Below are 24,289 nucleotides of genomic sequence, written 5' to 3'. Positions count from 1 at the left end.
TCAGTTTGCATACTAGTAAATTAAATCACATTATTTGAGAAGCGGTCAAGCAAAGGCTAAATTCAATGCTGTGATAAACTCTACATAGTGGTTCCTGAGACTTCTGTATTTTGACTGGAAAAATGTGAAAAAATGGAGGAGATTGAAATGACATCACTAAGAAAACAAGTACTATCTGCTATCACTATAACTTAAAGAAAACATTTTAACACCAGAAAAGAAGGGAAAGTATGATTTCATTGTAAGGCTCTGCCCTTTAAATTGAATAAATTAAGCTTTATTATGGACTTTTATATTTTTCTCATTTTGCCATGTATGATGGAACTTTTGTCATGAATCACCACTGGTTTATGGTCCAGCCTTTGAGAACAACTGTCTAGACTGAGCTGAAGCAGGCAGAATGCTATTTAGGTTAACACGACGCCCCAAGTTGTAAAGGGCTGACAGTACACTCTGATATTTGATCTAATATGTGATACATTATATTCTCCAAGTTGGCCACATCTCCTGTCCCACATGCTCGTCTTACAATGTGATCATGACCTTCCTCGCAGAGAGAGGTGGGTCTCTGTTCTCTCCTCTTCAATCTGGGCAGGCCTGTGACTAGAGTGGAAGTAATACTACATGATTTCCGTAGGTCATAAAAAGTGATGCAATCTCCAGCTAGTTCTTTTGAGATGCTCAGTCTTGGACACCAGTCTGTATGGAGAGACCCATGTAGACAGAAACTGAGGCCCCAGCCCGAAGCCGTGTCTGAGCTGCAGCTAGCAGGCACCGCCAGCCTGCCGCCATGTGAGGGAGCCGTCTTGGAAGTGGATCCTCCAATCCAGCCGCCGCAGCCAGTGCTATATGGAGCGAAGACAAGCCTTCCCTGTTGAGTGCTACCAAAATTGTAGATTTCAGCTAAATAAATGATTGTTGTTGTTTTAACCTACTAAGCTTTGTGTCTGTTTGTTATGCAGCAATACATAACATACAAATTTTGGACTCTGGAAGCGAGAAATGGACATAACAAATCCTAAAATATGTGGTGTTGCCTTTTTGGGACTGGGTGACAGGCAGAAGCCCAAAGTGCTTAGAGGAGAGTGTCAGTGAAAGCCTGCAGAATGTTTAAAAGCCCCTAGGAGGTGATTAGTGGGAGTTTCTAGGAAAGAGAGGAAAATGTTATTAGAAGCTGGAGAAAAGGGGCCCTTGTTATGTGATGGTGGTAAGTTCGATCACACTGTTGTCTAAGTAATGAACTCAGTGATCATGCTAAGGATTTTTCTAGACAGTAGTCAAGTGCCACTTGGCTTCTTCTACTGGTGTGAGAGGAGAGAGATGAGCTGAAAAGGAACAGTTCATTTTTCAAATGAAAGTTAAAAAGTATAATGCAGCCAGTACTCACTGGGTTTGAAAATAAAATTGTTTCTCATGCCTAGCCTTTCTAGATGGCAAAAAAGTCTCAAACTAAGAAATGGATTCTGAGAAAGGATAAAATCTCAGGTGGGATTGTGAGGTCATAAGACCTCAGAGATATCTAATGTGGTGCCTCCTGGAACTTCTGAGACTTGAGATAGGCTTTCTCAGTGCTTCTAGGAAGATGACCTCTGGCTGCTGTAGGCAATCATTGTCATAGCTAAACCAAAATGCAAAGAGAATAGCTCTCTGTCAATAATGGTCTATATTAAGCTTAGGAACCATCTAATTGGTCCTATCTGAGTCCCATGCCCATCCCTGAACCAATCATTGTATAGGGGGATGAGAAACTATGACTAACCAGCCTTGTCTCAGTCAGATAATATAATCTATTATGAGAATATGGGGTTGGGGGAAACACCCTGGGCAGCCTCTCAGCCCTCAGCTCCTAAAGCTATCATAGTCTACTCAGCTGGCTCTATGCAAAGTGGTGAAATACAGATTTATTATTGCTTTTCTTTAAGCTCTATGGGAAAGATTGTAATGTAAAGAAATTCAATCATCTCTTTATTTTAGTTATGTTCTATCTCTAGCAGAACTATGTGTAATCTAGAGCCAACTATGAATTTTGTCCGAGTTTTCTCAAGGTATGAGGATTTTTCTAAAAGCCATGGAGAATCTTGGGTGCCTGGGTGGCTCAGTTAGTTAAGCGACTGCCTTTGGCTCAGGTCATGATCCTGGAGTCCTGGGATCGAGTCCCGCATCGGGCTCCCGGCTCGGGGGGGAGCCTGCTTCTCCCTCTGACCCTCTCCCCTCTCATGCTGTTTCTCGCTCGCTCTCTAATAAATGAATAAATAAAATCTTAAAAAAAAAAAAAGCCATGGAGAATCTAAATTTTGAAATGTAAATCTTCATGAGACTTACCCATCGGGTCTAGGTGACCCAAGTGAGTTGAGGGGACAGCAGGATAGGAACTAGATAGAAGGCGGAAGGATGTTACTCAAAATGATATGAGGCATTTTAGAGAATTCGAGGTGACCAGTGGTATAGATAACATAAAGATGAAAATGGGAGAAAGAGTAGTGAACTTGGTAACTAGGAGAGGTAAGTAAGGGCATGGGAAAGAGTAAGAAATGGGTCTCTCAAGAGACAGCCTGTGAATAAGACAGCTTTTTTTTTTTTTTTAAACATGGTCCTTGGGATTTATGGCTGAGTGGTTTAAAAGACGTGTACCAGACAACAACAAACTGTTGAAAGCAAATATTTTGGAGAATGGTGTATGGGTACTAGTGGTGGTTGCTGCAATCAGGGCCAGACATAGAGCTGTCGACTAAAACTCTTTAGTTTCAAGTAGGAATTGGGACTTTCATTGGTCAAAGTTTCTTTGATATATAGTGATGGCAAAGATTGATGATAGACTTAGTAATCTCACTGCTGTGGTGCTATTCTTGGTGCCCTGGGGAAGAGCGTTAGAGGAGTATGACATAAGAATGGGAGAGTAGAATTTCATTGTCACAAATAACCTCCTTGGAAAGAAACTATAAATTATTAACAATGTTCATTTGTTTAAATTTGCACTGTGTTTTTAATGATTAGATTTGAGGCAAAGAAAATCAGTTAAAACAGTTGTTGGTATAGACACAGCTTGAGCATTAAGAAATGCAAGCTTCCCTGGAACTGGATCACTTAGCTGCTTCTGGGTTGGGGGTGGGGATGTTGTATATAGCCAATCAGAATGAAAGTAAGTTGGCAAGCAACCAATGGGAATTAGGCATGGAAATGACTTTGGGTGTGATATCAGTTGGCAGTACCGTCCCTGGCAAACAGCCACAGAGCTGAGCATTGTTGTGATTTTCAAGAGCCTTCATCTTGATTTCAACTCTGAACCAGCTTAGCCTTGGAAGATGGTATCTCTGGTCTTGGTAGTTTGGAGAACCTGATTTGAGAGTGATGCTGTAGTGACAGGTGGGGATAGCAGGATGTGAGGATGCCAAGGACCTGAAGGGCTATTTGAGGGACAGGTGAAGTGATTTGAAGATGTAGCATCTTGAATCTCATTTCTGGCCCATTTCTGCTTCACACCAGAATCATTATCTTGTACACCAAACAAATGCAAAATGAAGAACCAAAGGTTAACTCTAAATATTATTGGGGATACTTCAGGAACCTCTAGGAATTCTTAGGTTAAGGTTAACTGCAAGGAAAAATAAAACAGAATGAGTCCTTCTCAGGACCACCACATAGATTTGTGCGGGCTGTGTTCTGCACAAGGGCACCAGCTGAGGGTAGGTACTGGGACTGAAATCAAACCCATTATTTATGTGCCAAGCCATGTGCCCTGTCATCAGGAAGGGGGACTTTTTCTAATTCACTTAAAGGCACCATATGATAAAATCTCAATTTTAGTATTTTCCTTTGTTTTTAGGTTATTCACCCCCCTCTCCATCCCGACCTTATCTGGTGTGACTCAACTTTGACCTCATTTGGATTTTGGATTTGGAGGGGCCCAAGAGAGGGAAAAGGGAACATGGGATTGAAGTAGTAAAGGGGAATTCCAGAATGATTTGTACCCATAGAGGAAGAGGTCCCCCTCAAAAAGTTCAGTTGATCAAATATTATGGAGAGCCTATTATGGGCCACATACCGTGTGCACAGCCTTAAGGAAAAATAATATCCAGCCCCGACCCTTGAGAAACTCACTGTCCAATGAGAAAGGCAAACACACTACTAGATCATACAATGATTAAGTGCAGAAATCAGTGCAGTCGCTCTCCCATATATATGTAGAAGTGTGAGGAAGAAACACTAGCCCCGCTGTTGGTGTTCCTATAAAATGCTCTTGGAGCAAGAGGTAGAACAGAAGGTATCCATGTGTGCCCTGTGGCAAGACGAGATGTGCTTAGATCTGAGTGTGGTACAATCTTACGTAGAAAGAACGTGGATGCACTGTGACCTGGCAAGTCTCATTTTCTTCTTTCTGCGTATTAGAACAGGTTAGTCTGTGGTGGTGAAAATAATAACTCACATACGAATTCGTCAAGTTACGACTGAGAAAGCCATGTCAAACATGAACTCTTCCTTCTGGATGCAAGGAGAAGGTAACAGACCTGACTTACTCTGTGGAAGTTCAGCTGGCTACACCGTCGAAAGTGGACATTTCATAATGCTTGTGTGTTCCACTATTGTTTTGGGAGGTAGGCGGTTGTTTCTGAATTTCATCTTTCCTCTGCCCTCTGAACCTTTCTCAGTGCAGAAAGCGATGGCAACATCATCAAAAGAAGTCCAGTGAGACTTCATGGAGTGAATGCCAGCAATGTAGCTTCATTTAATTATCAGTAGTGTCTACACTATGTTCCTTCCTTCAGTGGCATGTGCTGAGCACAGAAGAGGGGTAGGCAGAAGGGGAATTAGACAGTCCTTGACCTCAAGGAGTCCTCTTGCTGGGGAGATGGGTAAACAGTAATTACAATGTAGTGGGGTTAGTTGAACTGTCAAGTTGTGGTCCAGCATCTCTGGTAATGAGCAGGAAAGCCTCATGCCGCCGGCCTGCCAGGCTTAACCTAACCAACATGTATCTGGGATGAGGGGAGGGTGATGGGGACAAATAGGACCCAGACATTTGTTTCACAATTTGCACAGTTGCTGTCATCAATTTTGCCCATTTTATAATGGCTTTGGTGTGAGTTTACTTCAGGGAACATGCCACGCACTCCATCCCTAGTGGGAACTTAGGAGAGACTTCACAAGTAAGGGCCTCTTCAATGATCATTAAGAATTCAGTAGGTATGGTGAATGATATTCATGCAGATGAGACACCAGATTAAGAAACACAGGTACTTTATTCCCCAGTTCAACGCTAGCGATTAGGGAAAAGTTTCTAGTCCTCTTTAAAACTTTTTTCCTTGGGGAAAAAAGGTCAGCTGCTTTAAAATCCTTTCTGGAATTGGGAAGACTATAAAGAAACAATGAAGCAAACACTCATAAAAACTTCTTCAATTTTACTTACCAGAGTAAGTAAAATCACCTTCTCTGGGGTGAGCCTTTAAAACACACACTAATGGCCCTGGTCCCCTGTGGTACTAGGAGGTGCTGGTGACCATGAATTTCACCAGCTCTAGATCCTTGATGATTACGTGGAGATAAGTACTCCAGCAGTAAAGGGCATTGCAGAAATAGTTCGAGAAACGTGACTTTAGGCCCACACAAAAGAAGTATTCAACAAATATCTACTGATTTAGCTGGAAGACAGGAAATGCAGAATCTGGAATGACAGTGAATCTTGCCCTAGGCATAAAGTAATTGGATTATAGTCCATCTGTTGCTTCTGGAGGGGATGAACTGAATAATGTTGGACAGAGAAGAGTGGTAAGGCAAGAAAATGCATGTAGGCAGAGAGTAACCCATGTCTTCTGTGACTTGTCTGGTGAGGACAGTTTTCCCTATAGTTAGAGCTCAGCTGAAAGTATTTCTGGCTTTTAGGAAAACTATAGAATATATGTTGCTGTAGTTATTACTAATAAAAGGTGTGCTATGTAGATACGAAGTTTGGCTTTTCATAATTCCTCATCTTCAGATCCATAGGGAGGACACTTGTACAGTGATCCTCATGTGCCCATCAGTGGGCAAATGGGAAATTGTTGGAACTTCAGTATTTTCCAGATTCACCTGTGAGAGAGGCTTCATTATGTGTGTCTGAAGAGACAGCATTTGTAATAGCTGTCAATTGTTTATTCATAATGATGTGACACTCAGGAAGTTTCAAATTAAATAGAGAAAGGGGATAGTAAATGTTTCGAAACTATACATTATGTCTAAATAACACATGCATTTCTTCAGGATTTTTGAGGACCTGTTTAAAGAATTCTGAAGTCACTGTCTTGATAATTCTTTCTGTGGTAGGATTTGTGATAGGACAACTGGCTCACAATTCTGTGGAGGTAATGTACGTATAATAAATTAGTAAATTAAAGGACAAAGACCCAAAATCAAGGTCCACTCTCACCCCTACCCCTGAATGTATGGAATTAAAAAAAAATGTGAACAGCTGGGGTGCCTGGGTGGCTCGGTTGGTTAAGCGTCTGACTCTTGATCTCGGGGTTGTGAGTTCAGGCCCCGTGTTGGGCTCCACGCCCAGCTTAAATAAAAAAATAAAAATTAAAAAAAAATGTGAACAGCTACTGAAAAAAATTCCTCTGGTATTATAAATTTTGAAAATGAAAAACCATACAATAAAAGAGATATAAATTAGAGGCGCTTAAGATAAAACACTAGTATGGAAGTAAGGAAAATTGGATTGCATTCTTGGGTTCCTCATCGTCTGCCTTGGGAGCCTCGCTCTTGTTTCTTTCCCCTGTCCATATACGGGCTTCATCCGTGCTATTGTCTGCAACAAAGGCAGCTGTTATTGTCATAATGAAACATGGTTACTCTTTCCTAACTGCTAGATTCAATGCAAAATGTGTCATATAATATATAATATAGATACAAGAAAAATTTTATTAATTTATTAACTCTTGATTTCAAATGCATAACAGTGTGATCAATAATGATTTGTCTCCACTCATTCTTTTTATTTTTTAAAAATGGAGACGATGCTTGTATCTATCTGGGATTTTAAAAGCCTCTTGTTACTCTTCCGAAACACCCGAGTTACTACTAACATCGTTTGAGTGTTTACTATGTGCCAGGCTCGCTTTAAAGTGTTTTGTGTTTATTAGTTTATTAGCTTATTATTAATTCTTTTTCTCCAGTGAAATATGGAGCTGTTTAATTTTAAAAATGTGTTTTATTTGAGTATAGTTGACACACCATGTTACATTAGTTTCAGGTGTACAACATAGTGATTCAACTTCTCTATATGCTATGCTATGCTCAACTTATTAATTCTTGAGTTAATTCACTCACCTTCACAGAAACCCAGTGGAAGGAGGTATTCTATCCCATTTTACAGGTGAGGAAACTGAGGCACAGGGAGGTTAAGTAACGAAGAATAAAATATTAGTTGAGCCAAAAACTTTAGTGTACAACCTTCATGATTTATGTCTTATATACACAATATGTGCTATTAGCTGTGTTATTTTTCTCTACTTGATTCATTGAAGGACTTTATTATTTTCTTTAAAGATTTATTTACTTATTTGAGAGAGAGCGAGCGAGCGCCGGGGAAGTGCAGGAGGTGGGAGGGGCAGAAGGGAGAGAATCTCAAGCAGACTTCCGGCTGAGCAGGGAGCCCAAACTGGGGCTCAATTCCACAACCCATGAGATCCCGACCTGAGCCAAAACCAAGAGTCAGACGCTCAACTGACAGCCACCCAGGTGTCCCAAGTCACTGAAGGACTGAAATGAAAAATCCTAAGCAAATGTTTGTGAAATCACAAGTACCTGTGCAAGTTTCTCTTTTTGTGTCTTAATGCAAATTAGAATAAATATCTAACAGTCAAATAAAAAAAACACTTATCTGTGAACACCTGAACTCCTGTCCGAGATTACCAGTGGCAGGGGTATCACTTGTGAAAACACTGATTACAGTCTTACCACAAACAATGTTTGTGTAGCCCAAGCTCACAAAATTCTCTGGTGAATAGAGGACTGTACATATAACTCATCTGGACAGTCAGATCAAGAAATCTACAAAACCCTGAGGACTGGCCTCATAGATAATTGCTCATTAGTTGCAGATTGGAATATACTAAAACTTACATTGATTGATATAACACCAATTTCTAATACCTCAAGTTACCTAATACTAATTTCTAATACCTCAGAATGGCAGCCAACTAATTTCTTTTTTGTCCTTGTTAGTTTAGGTGTACCAAATTGTCTATCCTCTTCTGAGAACACCAAGTTTTTCACTTTATTGTTATTTTTCACCTATAATTATATTTATGGCTGCTTTGGATGTGGACTTTTGTATCCTCAAGAATGTGTTCTGGCAGGTAAGAACAATTTTTAAAAAAATTATGATCACTCTTGCTTATTTATGTTAGCAGACAATATGTATGTCTATAAAGAAGATTAATCATTCATAAATCTCACAGTTTAGTTGTTCTATCCTCCTTATTCTGTGGAACCACTATTAAAAGGGAGTTGAGGGGGAGAGAGAAGGAATAAATATTTGCTGAGTGACCACTGTGAGTAGGCACTGAGTAAATATCTTCATTTTATATATAAACAAATTGCAGCTCAGCGGTCACAAACAAGGCTGATAAATGGCAGAACCTGGATTCTAATCCCACATCTGACTTCATCTCAACTGTCTCTGAAGGTTTGCCCATTTTCACTACTAGGATTGTTTTATTTGTGGCTTCTCTCTTTTTTTCTTAGTCATGCTTGCCAGATGATTTTATTTTCCCTTTCAAAGAACATTTTATTTTCTTTAGTTTTATTCTGTATTTTTTCTAACATCTTGACTTAGATATTAGTTGGTTGATTTTTAGCTTTCTTATTTTTTGTATTTTGTACATTTAAGGTTTTAAATTTTTCTGTAACTACTCTTTTAGCTTCACCCATGTTTTGATTTTTAGTGTTTTTTGTTTTTGTTTGTATTTTTTTAGAGAGAGAGTGGAAGTGCATGCGTGCCTGCCTGCCTACACACATGGTGCAGGGGAGGGGCAGAGAGAGAATCTTAAGCAGGCTCCACACCCAGTGCAGAGCTGCAAGGGGCTCGATCTCTCAACCCTGAGATCATGACCTGAGCCGAAATCAAGAGTCTATGCTTAACCAACTGAGCCATCCAGGCACCCCATGATTTTTAGTGTTTTCATTACATCCCAAACCTACGTAAAATTTTTACTATACTTTTTCCTTTGACCCATTGATTATTTTTTCCCCATGTGTGGAAGAATTTTGTTTTTTTTATTTATTTATTATTGAAGTACAGTTGACATACAATATTATATTAATTTCAGGTGTATATCCTAGTGATTGATAATCATATACATATGAAATGCTCACCATGATGAGTGTAGTCACCATTTGTCATCATACAAAGTTATTACAATATTAATGACCATATTCCCTATGTTGTACTTTTATCCCTGTGACTTATTTTATAACTGAAAGTTTGTACCTCTTAGACCTCTTCTACTATTTTGCCCATCCCCCCACCCCTTTCCCCTCTGGCGACCGTCAGTTTGTTCTCTGTATTTATGAGTCTATTTCTGGTTTTTGTTTATTTATTTATTTATTTTTTAGATTCCACCATAAATGGAATCATATGGTATTTGTCTTTTTCTTACTGACTTATTTCACTTAGCACAATACCCTCTAGGTTCATCCATGTTGTTTTAAATGGCAAAGCTTCATTTTTTATGGCTGAGTAATATTCCTTTATATATATATATATATATATATATATATATACATATATACATATATCACACAGAGGTTTTAGTGTAAACAAGCTTTATATATATATATATATATATATATATATATATATATATATGCCACATCTTTATCCATTCATCTATTGATGGACACTTAGGTTGCTTTCATATCTTGGCTATTGTAAATAATGCTGCAATAAACAGGGATGCATATATCTTTTTGAATTAGTGTTTTGTTTTCTTTGGATAAATACCTAGAAGTGAGATTACTGGATCTTATGATACTTCTAGTTTTAGTTTTTTGAGGAAACTCCATATTTTTCTCCACAATGACTGCAACAATTTAAATTCTTACCAACAGCACATGAGGATCCTTCTTCTTTATATCCGTTTCAACACTTGTCATTTCTTGCCTTTTTGATACTACCATTCTGACTGGTGTGAGGTGACATCTCACTGTGGTTTTGATTTGCATTTCCCTGATGATTTGTTATGTTGAGCATCTTTTCATGTGTCTGTTGGTCATCTGCATGTCTTCTTTGGAAAAATGTCTATTAGGTCCTTTGCCCATTTTTAATTGGATTATTTGCTTTTTAACCTATTAATTACTTAGAAGTTATTTTAAAATTTCCAAATATGTTTTATTATTATTATTTCTTTTATCAGATTGTGACCAGAGAATGTGTTTTGTATATCAACTCTTGTGATTTGTGGAGATTTGCTTTGTGGCCTGGTACTTCAGTTCTCCAGAATGTTCTGTGTTTGCTTTATAAGAGTATATATTTTCTAATTTTTGAGTTCAGGGGTCTAAATTTGTTCAGTAACTTATTTTGTTTATTATGAAGTTTGGTCTTCCGTATCTTTGCCAGTATTGTTTTTCAACTTAATAAAAAAAACTTCCATTATAACTATGGATTTATCAATTTTTCTTTGTGATTCTGCCAGTTTTTACTTTACGTAGATAGAAACTCTGTTTTTAAGTGCCTACAAGTATTGTTATTTTCCTAGTTATTTTTTTCTCATTATCTAGTTACCCTTTTATCTCAAATAATGCATTTTGCCTTCAGTCAATTTCATCTGGTATTACTATAGGCATACCAGCTTTGTTTTGCTTAGTATTTGCCTGCTACAAGTTTTCCATCTTTCCACTTTCAAGATTTTTGGGTCCTTATGTTTAGATGTCTTTTTGATAATATATAGGTAGATTTTATTATTTTATCCAGGTTGAGAATCTCTGCTGCTTTAAAAACTAGTTTAATATTTGTTGTGGTTAAAAATAGACTCAGAAAAAAAAATAGACTCAGAAGGGCAAAGGATTTGAACAGATTTGAGGCACCAAGGAAGATATGTGGAAGAAAATAGTGTTTAGAAATATGCTCAACACCATAAGTCATTGGAGAAATAGAAATTGAAACTATGGTGACATGTACCACTACATATCTATTGGAATGGCAATAGCAGCAACAATAACAAGCCTGATAATACCGAGTGCTGGTGAGAATGCAGTGAGAATGCAAAATGGTACAGCCACTTTGGAAAACAGTTTAGGAGTTTCTTATAAAGTGAAACATACACCTGCCATATGACCCAGCAATTCCACTCCTATGTATTTACTGAAGTGAAATGAAAGCTTGTTTACACTAAAACCTCTGTGTGAATCATTTTTATAGCTGCCTCATTCATAATCTGTAAAGTCTAGAAACAACTCAAATGCTCTTCAGCTCATGAATGAATAAACAAATTGTGACACACCTTATAATGGAATATTACCCAGCAATGAAAAAGGAGCATTAAGGGCCACAACATAGAAGAATTTCAGGTGCCTTATGCTAAGAGAAGGAAACCAGACTCAAAAGGCTACCTATGTATAATTCTATTCATAGACCTTCCTTCTAGCAAAGGCAAACCAGTAGGTTTGGAGAAAAGATCATTTGTTGCCAGAGACTGGGGAGAGGGAAAGGAATTAACTACAAAGGGTCAACATTTATTTGTTTATTTTTTGAGACAGAGGGAGACAAACAAGGAGGGTAGGGGCAGAGGGAGAAGGAGAGAGGGTCTTTTTTTTTCTTTTAAGATTTTTTAAATTATTTATTTATTTGACAGAGAGAGAGAAAGAGAGAGCGAGCAAGGGGAGCAGGAGAGGGAGAAGCAGGCTCCCTGCCGAGCAGGGACCCCTATGCGGGGCTCGATCCCAGGACCCCGGGATCATGACCTGAGCCGAAGGCAGCCGTTTAAACGACTGAGCCACCCAGGCACCCCAGAAGAGAGGGTCTTAAGCCAACTCCACACTGAGCATGGAGCCCAATGCGAGGCTCCATCTCATGACCCTGAGGTCACAACCTAAGCCGAAACCAAGAGTGAGATACTTTAATGGACTGTGCCACCCAGGCACCCCAAGGACATTTTTTGAGGTGATCTGTTTTGTTTCTTAATTGTGGTCATGGTTACATGACTGTATGCATCTGCCAAAACTCATATAACTCTCTATCAAAAGAATGAATTTCACTGTATATAAATTAAAAATAAGTTTTAAAAAATCAAAAGAAATAGGGGCACTTGGGTGGCACAGTCTACAGTCTTAAGTTGGTTAAGCGTCTGCCTTCGGCTCAGGTCATGATCCCAGGGTTCTGGGATTGAGTCCTGCACTGGGTTCCCTGCTCGGTGGAGAGCCTACTTCTCCCTCTCTCTCTGCAGCTCCCCCAGCTTGTGCTGTCTCTGTCAAATAAATAAATAAGATCTTTAAAAAATTTAAAAAATTAAAAATCCAAAGAAATAGATTTGGATTTGTTTCTCAATATAATTTTATACTTTGCCCTTACCATGCTTTTCCTTTGCTTCTTATTCTTTCTTCCCTTCTCAATCAAGTCGATTTTTCGGTTGTCTTTGTCCTTTAATTCCTTCTTCTTGTTTAAAAGTCTTATATTCTATTTCTATTTTTGAGGCAGACACTGCTGATTGCCTATCTGATATGCATTCTCTCTTTCTTTCTCATTAACATAAACTTACTAGATTTTGCTTGGTATGGTAGTGGGCCCAGTGTGAATTATTCTATTTCCCAGCAAGTGGTAGCTGTGTAGCCTCAGAAGAGACTGTAGCTAATGAAATGTATACAGACATCTGTTGAATAAGGCTTCTAGAAAGCCCTTAATAAGAGGGCCAAATCAGCTAGCATGTCCTCTTTGCCCTTTGTTTTACTTCTCTTTCTGCCTGCGCCCTGCAGATCAACACTGAAGAAACCAGGCAATATTTCACAAAGAAGTAGGAAAATTTTTTTTTTAAAGATTTTATTTATTTATTTCACAGAGAGAGACAGTGAGAGAGGGAACACAAGCAGGGGGAGTGGGAGAGGGAGAAGCAGGCCTCCTGCCGAGCAGGGAGCCCGATGTGGGGCTCGATCCCAGGACCCTGGGATCATGACCTGAGCCGAAGGCAGACGCTTAACGACTGAGCCACCCAGGGGCCCCAAAAGAAGTAGGAAAAATTTGCATTCCATTTTAAGAACATTTTGATGTTGGGACCTATTAAGCTGGACTAGCAATAAGAAATATTAGTGAATTGTTCTTGTAACAATGAGATAGAATCTCTTTTGTTTGGAAGGGATGGTTTCTTTGAGGCAGGTAACCTAGAATACCTTTTGAAATTATTTTTTCAGAGTAATCGTATAAAGTATATAACTAAGATCTGATTCTTCCATAAGTAAATGCAATCATGCCATCCTTAAATGTTAAATTAATACTGTGTTATGAATTGGTTTCACAGGTCTTGTTAACAGCATTAATTAGCTTTGTTGTGGCATTCATCATAATTGGATATGTGGTTCTGAAATTTAATAGAGATTTGTGGGATTTGCAGTCTTCCCTACTCTTTAGCATGACCCTTGGCATGACAGATCCTGTTCATTCTGTGAATTCACTGAAAACTATTGGTATGTCAGATTTATTTCTCTCTCTTACCTTGAATATATAGAGATAAATTATTTTCTTTTGATCTTGGTGAGTTTTCTTTTTTGCATGATTTGTGCATCCAGCAGAGTAGATATTTATGCTATTTTTCTTGGAGATGGGGCATTGATGGACTTGAAAGATGCAATGCAAATAAGGCAACTCAAGACCTGGGATAAATAGCACCAATTATAATCTCAAATAATTTTTTCAAGAAGAAAAGTAACCTTTCTAGAAGGTGATAAAAATTAGCATTCTTTTTCCATTCCACTGAATTCTAAGCCTCAAGGTAGAAACTCTGCCCTACCCCAGTGAAACTTTTCCAAGGCCTTGCTACCTCTTGTTAGAAATGCCTCCCTTTTGATGTGCACTCCCTATTACTATTTAACATAGTACTGGAAGCCTTAGCCTTAGCAATCGACAACAAAAAGAAATAAAAGGCATCTGAATGGGCAAGGAAGAAATCAAAACTTCACTCTTTCCAGATGACGTAATACTCTATGTAGAAAACCCAAAATACTCCACCAAAAAATTGCTAGAACTAATACATGAATTTAGCAAAGTTGCAGGATATAAAATCAATGTGCAGAAATCTGTTGTATTTTTATACACCAATAATGAAGCAACAGAAAAAGAAATCAAGGCATTGATCCCATTTGCGATTGTACCAAAACAATAAGATACCTAGGAATAAACCTAACCAAAGAGGTAAAAGATCTGTACTCTGAAAACTATAGAACACTTATGAAAGTAATTGAAGAGGACATAAAGAAATGGAAAAACATTCCATGCTCATGGACTGGAAGAAGAAATATTGTTAAAATGTCTATACTTCCCAAGGCAATCTACACATTTAATGCAATCCGATCAAAATAACACCAGCATTTTTTGCAGAGTTAGAGCAAACAGTCTAAAATTTGTATGGAACCACGAGAGACCCAGAATAGCATCCTGAAAAAGACATACAAAACTGGAGGCATTACAATTCCAGATTTCAAGCTCTATTACAAAGATGTAGTCATCAAGACAGTATGGTACTGGCACAAAAACAGACACATAGATCAATGGAACAGAATAGAGAACCCAGAAATGGACCCACAACTATATGGTGAACTAATCCTCAACAAAGTAGGAAAGGATATACAATGGATAAAAGACAGTCTCTTCAACAAATGGTGTTGGGAAAACTGGACAGCTATATGCAAAAGAATGAAATTGGACCACTCTCTTATACCCTACACAAAAATAACTTCAAAATGGATGAAAAGACCTAAATGTGAGACAGGAAACCGTCAAGATCCTAGAGGAGAACACAGGCAGGAACCTCTTTGACTTTGGCCGAAACAACTTCTAACTAGACACATCACCAGAGGCAAGGGAAACAAAAGCAAAAATGAACATTGGGACTTCATCAAGATAAAAAGTTTCTGCATAGTGAAGGAAACAATCAACAAAACTAAAAGGCAACCTATGGAATGGGGGAAGATATTTGCAAATGACCTATCTGGTAAGGGTTAGTATCCAAAGTCTATAAAGAACTCAACACCCAAAAGACAAAAAATCCACTCAAGAAATAGAAGACATGAACAGACATTTTTCCAAAGAAGACATCCAGATGGCTAATAGGCACATGAAAAGATGCTCCATATCAGTCATCATCAGGGAAATACAAATCAAAGCCACAATGAGATACCACTTCACACCTGTCAGAATGGCTAAAATTAACAACACAAGAAACAACAGGTGTTGACAAGGATGTGGAGAAAGGGTAACCCTCTTACACTGTTGGTGGTAATGCAAACTGGTACAGCCACTCTGGAAAACAGTATGGAGGTTCCTCAAAAGGCTGAAAATAGAAATACCCTAGACGCAGCAATTGTACTACTAGGTATTTATCCAAAGGATATAAAAATGCTGGTTTGAAAGGGTACACACACCCTGATGTTTATAGCAGCACTATCAACAGTAGCCAAACTATGGAGAGAGCCCAAATGTCCACTGACTGATGAATGGATAAAGAAAATGTAGTATATATACACAATGGAATATTACTCAGCCATCAAAAAGAATGAAATCTTGCCATTTGCAACAACGTGATGGAGCTAGAGTGTATTATGCTAAGTGAAATAAGTCAGTCAGAGAAAGACAAATATAGTATGATCTCACTCATATGTGGAATTTAAGAAAGAAAACATGAATACATGGGAATGGCGGGGGAGGATAGAGGGAAATAAACCATAAGAGACACTTAACAATATAGAACAAACTGAGGGGTGCTGGAGGGAGTTGGGTGGGGGGAATGGGCTAGATGGGTGAAGGGTATTAAGGAGGGTACTTGTGATGAGCACTGAGTGTTGTAGGTAAGTGATGAATCACTGAATTCTACTCCTGAAACCAATATTGCACTGCATGTTAATAAGTAAAATTTAAATTAAAAAAAGATAAAAAAAACACACACAAAAATTTTAAAAATATATACACCAAAAGAAGAAGAAGAAGAAGAAGAAGAAGAAGAAGAGGAGGAGGAGGAGGAGGAGGAGGAGGAGGAGGAAGAAAGAAGAAGAAGGAGAAGGAGAAGGAGAAGGGAAGGAAGGGGACGGGGAGGGGGAAGGGAAGGGGGAGAGGGAAGAAGAAGAAGAACTGCCTCCCTTTTGGACTAGCTAACCTTAAGCAGGTAGTGGAAGGGGGTGTAGTTTATTTAAAAGAAATGGGTCAGAACATAGTTGGGCAAACATGTTCAATAATAGCTTATTCCCAAGAGGGTTTCGGGTCTTGCAGTACTTCCCCTCTTATTTGGTAAAAGATGATTTCACTCTGAAATATCCCCCTGTTGTCATGTTTTATTAAACAGCAGTAAAAACATGAAATGATTAGATGCTAAGGTTTCTGTTTTTGACTCAGAAATATTTTTCTAACCAATTTTAACGTATTTATATTTAGTGGAATATATTGCCTTATGATTGGAATGGGAAACCTCCAACCTTGCCTGCAAGTGGGATTCCCAATTTTACACCCATTTATTTATTTATTTAAGATTTTATTTATTTATTTGACAGAGAGAGATACAGCGAGAGAGGGAACATAAGCAGGGGGGTGGGAGAGGGAGAAGCAGGCTTCCAGAGGAGCAGGGAACCCGACGCCGGGGCTTGATCCCAGGACCCTGGGACCATGACCTGATCCGAAGGCAGATGCTTAACAACTGAGCCACCCAGGCACCCCTTTAGACCCATTTATACTTGCATTTGGGAAAATGTAAGTTTTAAGACACTTTTGGTAGTGATATCCTAAATTGTCATATTTCTCAAAGAGTCTGATCCTGTCCTCTTTTATTTCTCTCTCTCTTTTTTAAGTATAATTTTTTTTCCTATTTTTCCTTCATCTGCCTTTCTCATTTAGCCATTTGTATTTGCCAGTTGTTTTATTCACCTCATTTTTTTCCTGCTCCTTTTCCTGAAATCTCTTGACTGTAAGTGGCTATAAACATTATTTATTGCAGTTTCTATATTAAATTTTTTTCAAAAAGGAAGTATAATAGAAAGTTTTCTATTTCTTTAAAAGAAAACTAGTGAAGCTATTTAGCTCTTAGTTGATATTTTCTTTATGTCAATAATGCTCAAGGTGGTATGTGGATTCTGGATCCAATAACATTTTTTCCTAATAAATTTGACTCATTTTTAGCGGGGATATCACTCTTATTTATGGTATTCACAGAGTCACCATTTTGGCTGTATGTGTGAATTAGATAAATGGTCCTTTCTTCAAAACAGTTTATTTCTAACTGTCATAATACATTAATTTTTAAAGGAAAGATATTTTTTTGCCACATGCCTAAAATTATCATAATATACAAAACTACAGTTCCTATAATGTGAATAGTGCTTCTTTTGATGTGGTGCCCTTGTGCACTGTAAACCCTGCGGTCTCAATGGCCTGACCCACTGAAAAAAGTGGTGGGTGTTCACACGCAAGTGAAAAGGAAATTGTCTATTTATTACCTGTTTGAAAAGAATGCACTGGGCTCAAACAATTTTTACTTTAAAACAAATCTGGAATAGGGTCCTTATAAAGGAATAAAATACAAAGTTTTAGTATGATCTCAATTGAGGAAAAAGTTTATAAGCTTAGAAAAAGACCTCAACATTAAGGTTGTATCTGAGTCGTGAAATTGTACGTGGTTTTTGTTTTATTCTTTCTTTTTCCAAATTTTACAATGAATTAGAGAATATAAGTTAGTTCTACATTAAGCCAATAAAGAATAGGGAAGTAATTCTTGTGGTATTTTGCCATTAAACACAACTATAAGTCAAAGTCAAAGCTTCATACTGGGGCACCTGGGTGGCTCTGTCAGTTAAGCATCTGCCTTCGGCTCAGGTCATGATCCCAGGGTCCTGGGATCCAGCCCTGCATCAGGGCTGAGCAGGGAGCCTTCTTCCTCTTCCTCTCCCTCTTCCTGCTCATGCTCTCTCTCGCTCTTTCTCTCTCTAAAATAAACAAAATCTTTAAAAAAAAAAAAAAAGCTTCATACTTCAGACCTCGTATTTTACCTGTTCCTGGTTGACTCACTGAATTTGAGGAAAGGATGAAAGGATTTCTTGACTAACTAAATCAAATGTGCTAATAGTTTCTACACCTGTTTAACCAGTAGTTTTGTGCCTTCTGTCACGGTCAAAGCTAGCAACAGGTAGTAAGCTGAAGATTGGTTAGCAACCCTCCTGGGAGTTTCCTGGGTGTGATTTGAAACTGACCCCCATACATGGAGGGCAGGGAGAAACTAAAGCAAGAGGCAGGTCACTGCAGGTTGGTAGGTGGCAGCTTTTATAAGCAAAAGACTTACATACAAGGCTTATCTTGGGCAGCAGCAAGATGAAAGCATCCCTGCACCTGCTCACCAAATCTGGAAAGTTTATGCAGAGGCATTACCTGGGTCCAGTCACGTACACTGTGTAGGTGTTCTGAACACCACATCACTATCTCAAGGCTATGTCCTTGGAGCAGCCTCTGGGAGCGGGAAAGGCAAGTGAAACTCACATTCCAAGCACAGGGGAGTGGCTGAAGGGCCTCTAATCACACGGGTCCAAGTCACGAGCCAACTGCCAGTCATATCTTCTTGGTGATATCAAAGAAGCAGGAAAATATGACCCATAAAATGTACAAAAATAATAAGTAGATTGAGTTATGAGGCAGATGGTAGAATTATCAGACAAAAACATTAAAGCAGTTATTGTAACTCTATATGTTCAAAAAATTAGAGGAAAGATTAAGGCTGGGTTAGAACTTACTCCTATCAGCTTATGAGAGCACATTGTTAAATAATCAGGAATTTTGCAAGCCAGTTGTTAAACCATTAGTAGCTTCAAATTGGCTATGGTGGGAGTGTTTATGTGTGGAATTTGCAAATGCTACAAATGAGGTTGTTTTGTTTTTGTTTTAATTTTGTAGAAGTGATTTATCAGCATATCACTGGACATATATGGTAGATATAAAAAAGACCTAAATCAAATTTCTAGAGATGAAAAACACAATAGCTAAGGCAAAAATTCTACTGATGGAAGTAGATTAGATACTGCAAAAGAAAGTATTAGGGAACTTAAAGATGCAGCAATAGAAACTATCCAAAATGAAGCACATGGAGAGAAAGACTAAGATAAGTGAACAGAACATCAATGAGCCACTGTGGGACAACTTCAAGTGGCTTAATATACAAGTCCCCAAATGAGAGGAGACAGAGAGGAAGAAAGAAAAAATTATTTGAAGAAATAATGAATGAAAAATTTTTAAATTTGATGAAGATTTTACAACCACAGATTTCAAGAAGCTCAACATATCATGAGCCCAAGAAGTGGAAAACTGCACCATGGCACATAAAAATCAAGTTCCTAAAAAGCAATGATAAAGGGAATATCTTAAAGGCAGCCAGAGGGGGAAAAAGAGACACATTATATACAGAGGAACAAAACTAATGACTTCTTTTCAGAAACAATGTAAGCCAAAAGATGGTGGAGCGACATTGTTAAAGTACTAAAAGAAAAGCTTAGAATTCTCAGTGAAACTATCTTTCAAAAGCAAAGGTTAAATAAAACTTTCTTAAACATATTGAAGTTGAAAGAACTTATCACCAGCAGACCTGCACTATAAAAAAAAAAAAATGTTAAAGGAAGTCAGGCAGAGAGAAACTGGTATCAAATGGAAATTTGGATCTACACAAAGCAATGGGAAGCACTGTAATTGGTAAACATATGGGGAAATATGACTTTTTTCTTATTTTAAAATCACTTTAAAAGATGACATTTAAAGCCCTGTGGGGTTTATTTATCTGCTCCTCCATTCTTTGTGTATGGTTTCCACTCTCAGGATCACAAGTTGGCTACTAAAGTTCTGGCCATCACGTCCACATTTCAGGTAAGAAGAGGAAGAAGGGCAAGGGACAAAGAGATGCTCCTTTCAACCAAGTCACCTCTCCCTCCAAGAAATTTTCCCAAAATCCCACTTGGTAACTTCCACTTATTTTTATCTCGGTGGACACTCTTAGAAGCCCAGGCTATGAGGAAAAGTGGTCATTTAACTGGACACGTTGCCACCCTGGATAAAACCAGTATTGTTACCAAGAACAGAGGATGGATACTGGTTGAGCAAGTACCAGTCACTATCACCCTATTCATAAGTTGTATATCACAAAGCAATTAATTTGATTATATTTTCCATTACACTTACCTGTTTGTGAATGTTAAGTGCCAATAAGATTTTGTATTTAATTTTTAATAACAGCTTTATTGAAATATAATCCACATACCATAAAATTCATCCTTTTAAACTGTACAGTGGCCCCTGGATAGCTCAGTCAGTAGAGCATGTGACTCTTGATCTCGGGGTCATGAGTTCAAGCCCCATTATTGAGTGTGGAACCTACTTAAAAAGAAAAAATTTAAAAAAATTTAAACTGTAGATTTCAGGGGTCTATATTTGCAGAGTTATACAACCATCATCACCATCTAATTTTAGAACTTTTTTTTTTTTAAAGATTTTATTTATTTATTCATTAGAGACAAGAGAGAGAGGCAGAGGGAGAAGCAGGCTCCCAAGGAGCAGGGAGCCCGATGTGGGACTCGATTCCAGGACCCTGAGATCATGACCTGAGCCGAAGGCAGACGCTTAACCATCTGAGCCACCCAGGCGCCCCAAATTTTAGAACATTTTTAATTACCCCCAAAGAAATCTCCTACCAGCAGTCACTTCTTACACCCCCATTCCCCCAAATCCCTGGCAACCACGAGTCTATTTTCTGTCTATGGATTTGCCTATTCTGGACATTTCATACAAATCAAACCATACAATATGTTTTCTGTGTTTGGCTTCTTCCACTCTATATAATGTTTTCAAAGTTCATCCATGTTGTAACATGTAACAGTCAGTACTTCATTCTTTTCTGTGGCTGAATAATTCAATTGATTATTATGAATAATACCGCTATGAACATTCATGGACAAATTTTTGTGTGGACATAGGTTTTCAATTCTCTTCGGCATATGTCTATAAGTAGAATTGCTGGGTCATCCTTTGTACTTCTTTCTTTCTTCCTTTTATTTTTTGAGAGAGAAAGAGTGTGTGTGCGTGCACGTGCGTGTGCCAGGGGAGGGGAGAAAGGGCAGAGGGAGAGGGAGAGAGAGAATCTTAAGTAAGCTCCACACCCAGCATGGAGCCTGATGCAGCGCTTGATCTCACAACCCTGAGATCACGACCTGAGCTGAAATCAAGATTGGACGCTCAACCAACTGAGCCATCTAGGCGCCCCTGTACTTATTTCTAAAATGTGATTTTTGTGGAGTCTATTCATATTTATTCAAGCTAAATATTGTGTCCTGAGAAGTGTTCTGTCTCATTCCAAAACTCAAGTGTGATTTGAGGCCATGAACACTTCAAAGAATGTTCTTGTCCTGTTCCTTTGTCATTGGAGAGATTAAAAAATGGTGATTGGAGTTGCCTCGCAGACCCACCCCAGTCATGGCTTTTTTCTTTTTTGTTTGACATATTCCTTCTCTTCTATTTTCGTGTTTCCTGTGCAAGAGCGTCATTTTCATGTATCAAATTAAATTATATTTTTTATTTCCTTTTCCAGGCATTTCCAAAATGTATACTGATATCATAAGAGGAGAATCAATGATCATTTGTGGCTTCACATCCATTTGTTTTGGAATTTTTCGGAGCAACTTTCTCCAGAGTTCCATGTTTACAGGTAGGAGCATCTTTTTTGTCTTATTTTCTAAAATCATTATTATATGATGCATTTCAATTCACACTGAAATTAAAATATATTAAAGGGCGCCTGGCAGTTTCAGTCAGAGGGGCATGTGACTCTTGATCTCAGGGTCGTGAGTTTGAGCCCCATGTTGGGTATACAGATTACTTAAATAAATAAAAAAATCTTTAAAAAAGTAAAAATAAAATACATTCAAGATGTCTTAACTTTACTGCTTTCTCTATACTTTTGGACCAATTAAAGTAGAATATCAGTTAACAAGAAAATAATTACCATCTGTGTGTTTTCTTGGACAGGAAGGGGGAAAGAATGTTAAAGAAATGGTTTCATCTCTTTCCTTCACACCCATACACACACAGGCACACAAGAGTAACTTCCTTCCTAGATCAATCTGGATCTCAGTGAGTGGATATTAAGAATTGACTTGATCCTGAATTTAAGCCTGCGGGTGAAGGCAGAATGTTTCCAGCAGTACTGGAGAGTCAGGTCCTGGGAGTGATAATAGATTAGTGTGGTTAAAGTTCACTGGGGGTATGGAGCATGTTGCTTTGCTAGGTTTCCAGAAGTGGTTCTAGTAGAAAAGAAAGGAGGCGGGGAAATCTCAGCATAAAAAGGGAAAAGGTGTCCTCCTGATCTGTTTATGTGATAGTTTTAGGAGGAGAGAGGTGCTGAAAGGAGAAAGAATGTTCGTGATAAAAGGGGATTGCAGTGCTTCTCAGTGGGGAGCTAGAGGCATTTGGGGTGGGACAGTCTGTTATTTAGGACTGCCCTTGGTATTGCCTGACACCTGCTCATTACTGCCAGTGTTGCCCCCAGTTATTGGGACTATGGAAAATTTCTCTTCTCCATTTCCCAAATGCCCCTGGGCTGGGGGCAGGGGTCACAAATGGACTGCAGGTTGGTGGCGACCCTGGACATGATTTGCTTGGCCCAAACATAGTTTGTAAAAAATACGAATTTGGATGTCTTTTGGTCAGACATTCACTCTCCCGTTTGTCACAGACTTTCCACATTTATGCTCTCTGCCTGGCTTTTGAGGACGTTGGAGTCTGCTGTCCCTGGATAAGTGAATCTCAAACTGTAGACTGTAAGGGAAATAATATCCCCAGAGTCTCTGTTTTGCCAGGCTTTCATGGGGAACCCCCACTTGCTGAAGAACAAGGTCCCATTCAAAATCTCAAAAGCAAACCGAAGTGCATAGACCCAAATGCCATCAATGAAAGAAATGAAAATTATAGTTCAACTTCTTTTTTTTTTTTCTTATTTTCTTTTTTCTAGAGTTACATGTAATCTTGGGCCTCTCCTTGGACATCCTGGCAAGCATAATATGTGGATATTCGTGTGCAAGAATCATTCAGTTTATATTGACTGACCTCTTTAGCAATACACTTACTAGTGTCATTCTTTGCATTTCAATGGTGTACATGACCTTCTACATTGGTAAGGCAGAAACAGATACAAAAAATGCTGTCCTCGAAGTGAATTTTATGTATTTTTGGTTTTCATTGATCTTGAATCCAGTTGCCTCCTCCCAACTGCTTCCTCCTTGTGGTGGCCCCTCTGTGCGTCTTGTCATATTATCCTTCTGCCACTTCTAGCTCTTTCCTGGTCTCTCTTAACATCCCCTTAATTCCAAGTCCAATGTCCCTTCCCTTTGCATTTCTTCTCCATGTAATTCCTCTCTTATTCTTTTCGAGCCCCACCTTTTGACCTTACATTTAGTCACTGGCCGTCCCCTGGAAATCACTGGCAGCTCTGTGCTGATTCCTGTTCTGACCTTAGCAACCCATCTCTAAAATGAGATTGCTGGGAAAGATGCTCCTGAGGTCTTTCCAGCCCAGCTGTCTTTCACTCAGTGGGTACCAGACTGAGGAGCCTGTAGGAATGGCAGCCATTACCAGCGGCTAGGAGGCAGGAAAAGAGAGGGAGAAATCAGGTGTACCTGGATCTGGAAGAGTGGAATAATTGCAGGAGTCAGAGTGCCTAGCACTGACAGACCTGCAATAATCATTTGCTGGTTTAGTCTAGTGAGATGGGCAATTAAAGTCTTTTACTGGCCTTAGTAAGGTGGCCAGTCCCCAAGAGCCATAGTAACTGCATAGAAATGGTCATATCCTGCTTCTGCTTTCACGCCACACAGTAGAGCGACTTCCATCTGTGAAAGACCTCAGATATCAAGAGCTTAATTGCTCCTCTTGTCCTCTCCAGTCATCTAGAAGTGCTGCTTCCTCTATAGATAAAATGCCACTCAGGAGTTGCTTACTGACCCAAATCAATAAAATTACAGAAAAAGTTCCCTGAAGGGTCATTTCCTCCATCTTTTTTCTTTCTTTCTTTCTTTCTTTCTTTCTTTCTTTCTTTCTTTCTTT

The 24,289-nt window shown here is 38.7% G+C and overlaps 1 protein-coding gene across 1 annotated transcript in view; it reads left to right on the top strand.

The window, feature by feature from the left end:
- The first annotated feature begins 4,266 nt into the window (after positions 1-4,266).
- SLC9C2 (solute carrier family 9 member C2 (putative)) overlaps positions 4,267-24,289 on the top strand; it is a 106,560-nt gene continuing 86,537 nt past the window's right edge. Inside the window, exons 1-6 of the mRNA XM_032393392.1 lie at positions 4,267-4,592; positions 6,235-6,335; positions 8,205-8,333; positions 13,485-13,650; positions 21,780-21,896; positions 23,199-23,360. Coding sequence (XP_032249283.1) covers positions 4,457-4,592; positions 6,235-6,335; positions 8,205-8,333; positions 13,485-13,650; positions 21,780-21,896; positions 23,199-23,360 — 811 coding nt within the window. The 5' untranslated portion in view covers positions 4,267-4,456. The remainder of the gene's footprint in view (positions 4,593-6,234; positions 6,336-8,204; positions 8,334-13,484; positions 13,651-21,779; positions 21,897-23,198; positions 23,361-24,289) is intronic.

Source organism: Phoca vitulina, unplaced genomic scaffold, assembly GCF_004348235.1.
Source record: "Phoca vitulina isolate PV1807 unplaced genomic scaffold, GSC_HSeal_1.0 scaffold73, whole genome shotgun sequence".
Classification (NCBI taxonomy): domain Eukaryota; kingdom Metazoa; phylum Chordata; class Mammalia; order Carnivora; family Phocidae; genus Phoca; species Phoca vitulina.
Note: the sequence above shows the minus strand (reverse complement) of the source record. Positions and strands in the feature narration are given on the sequence as shown.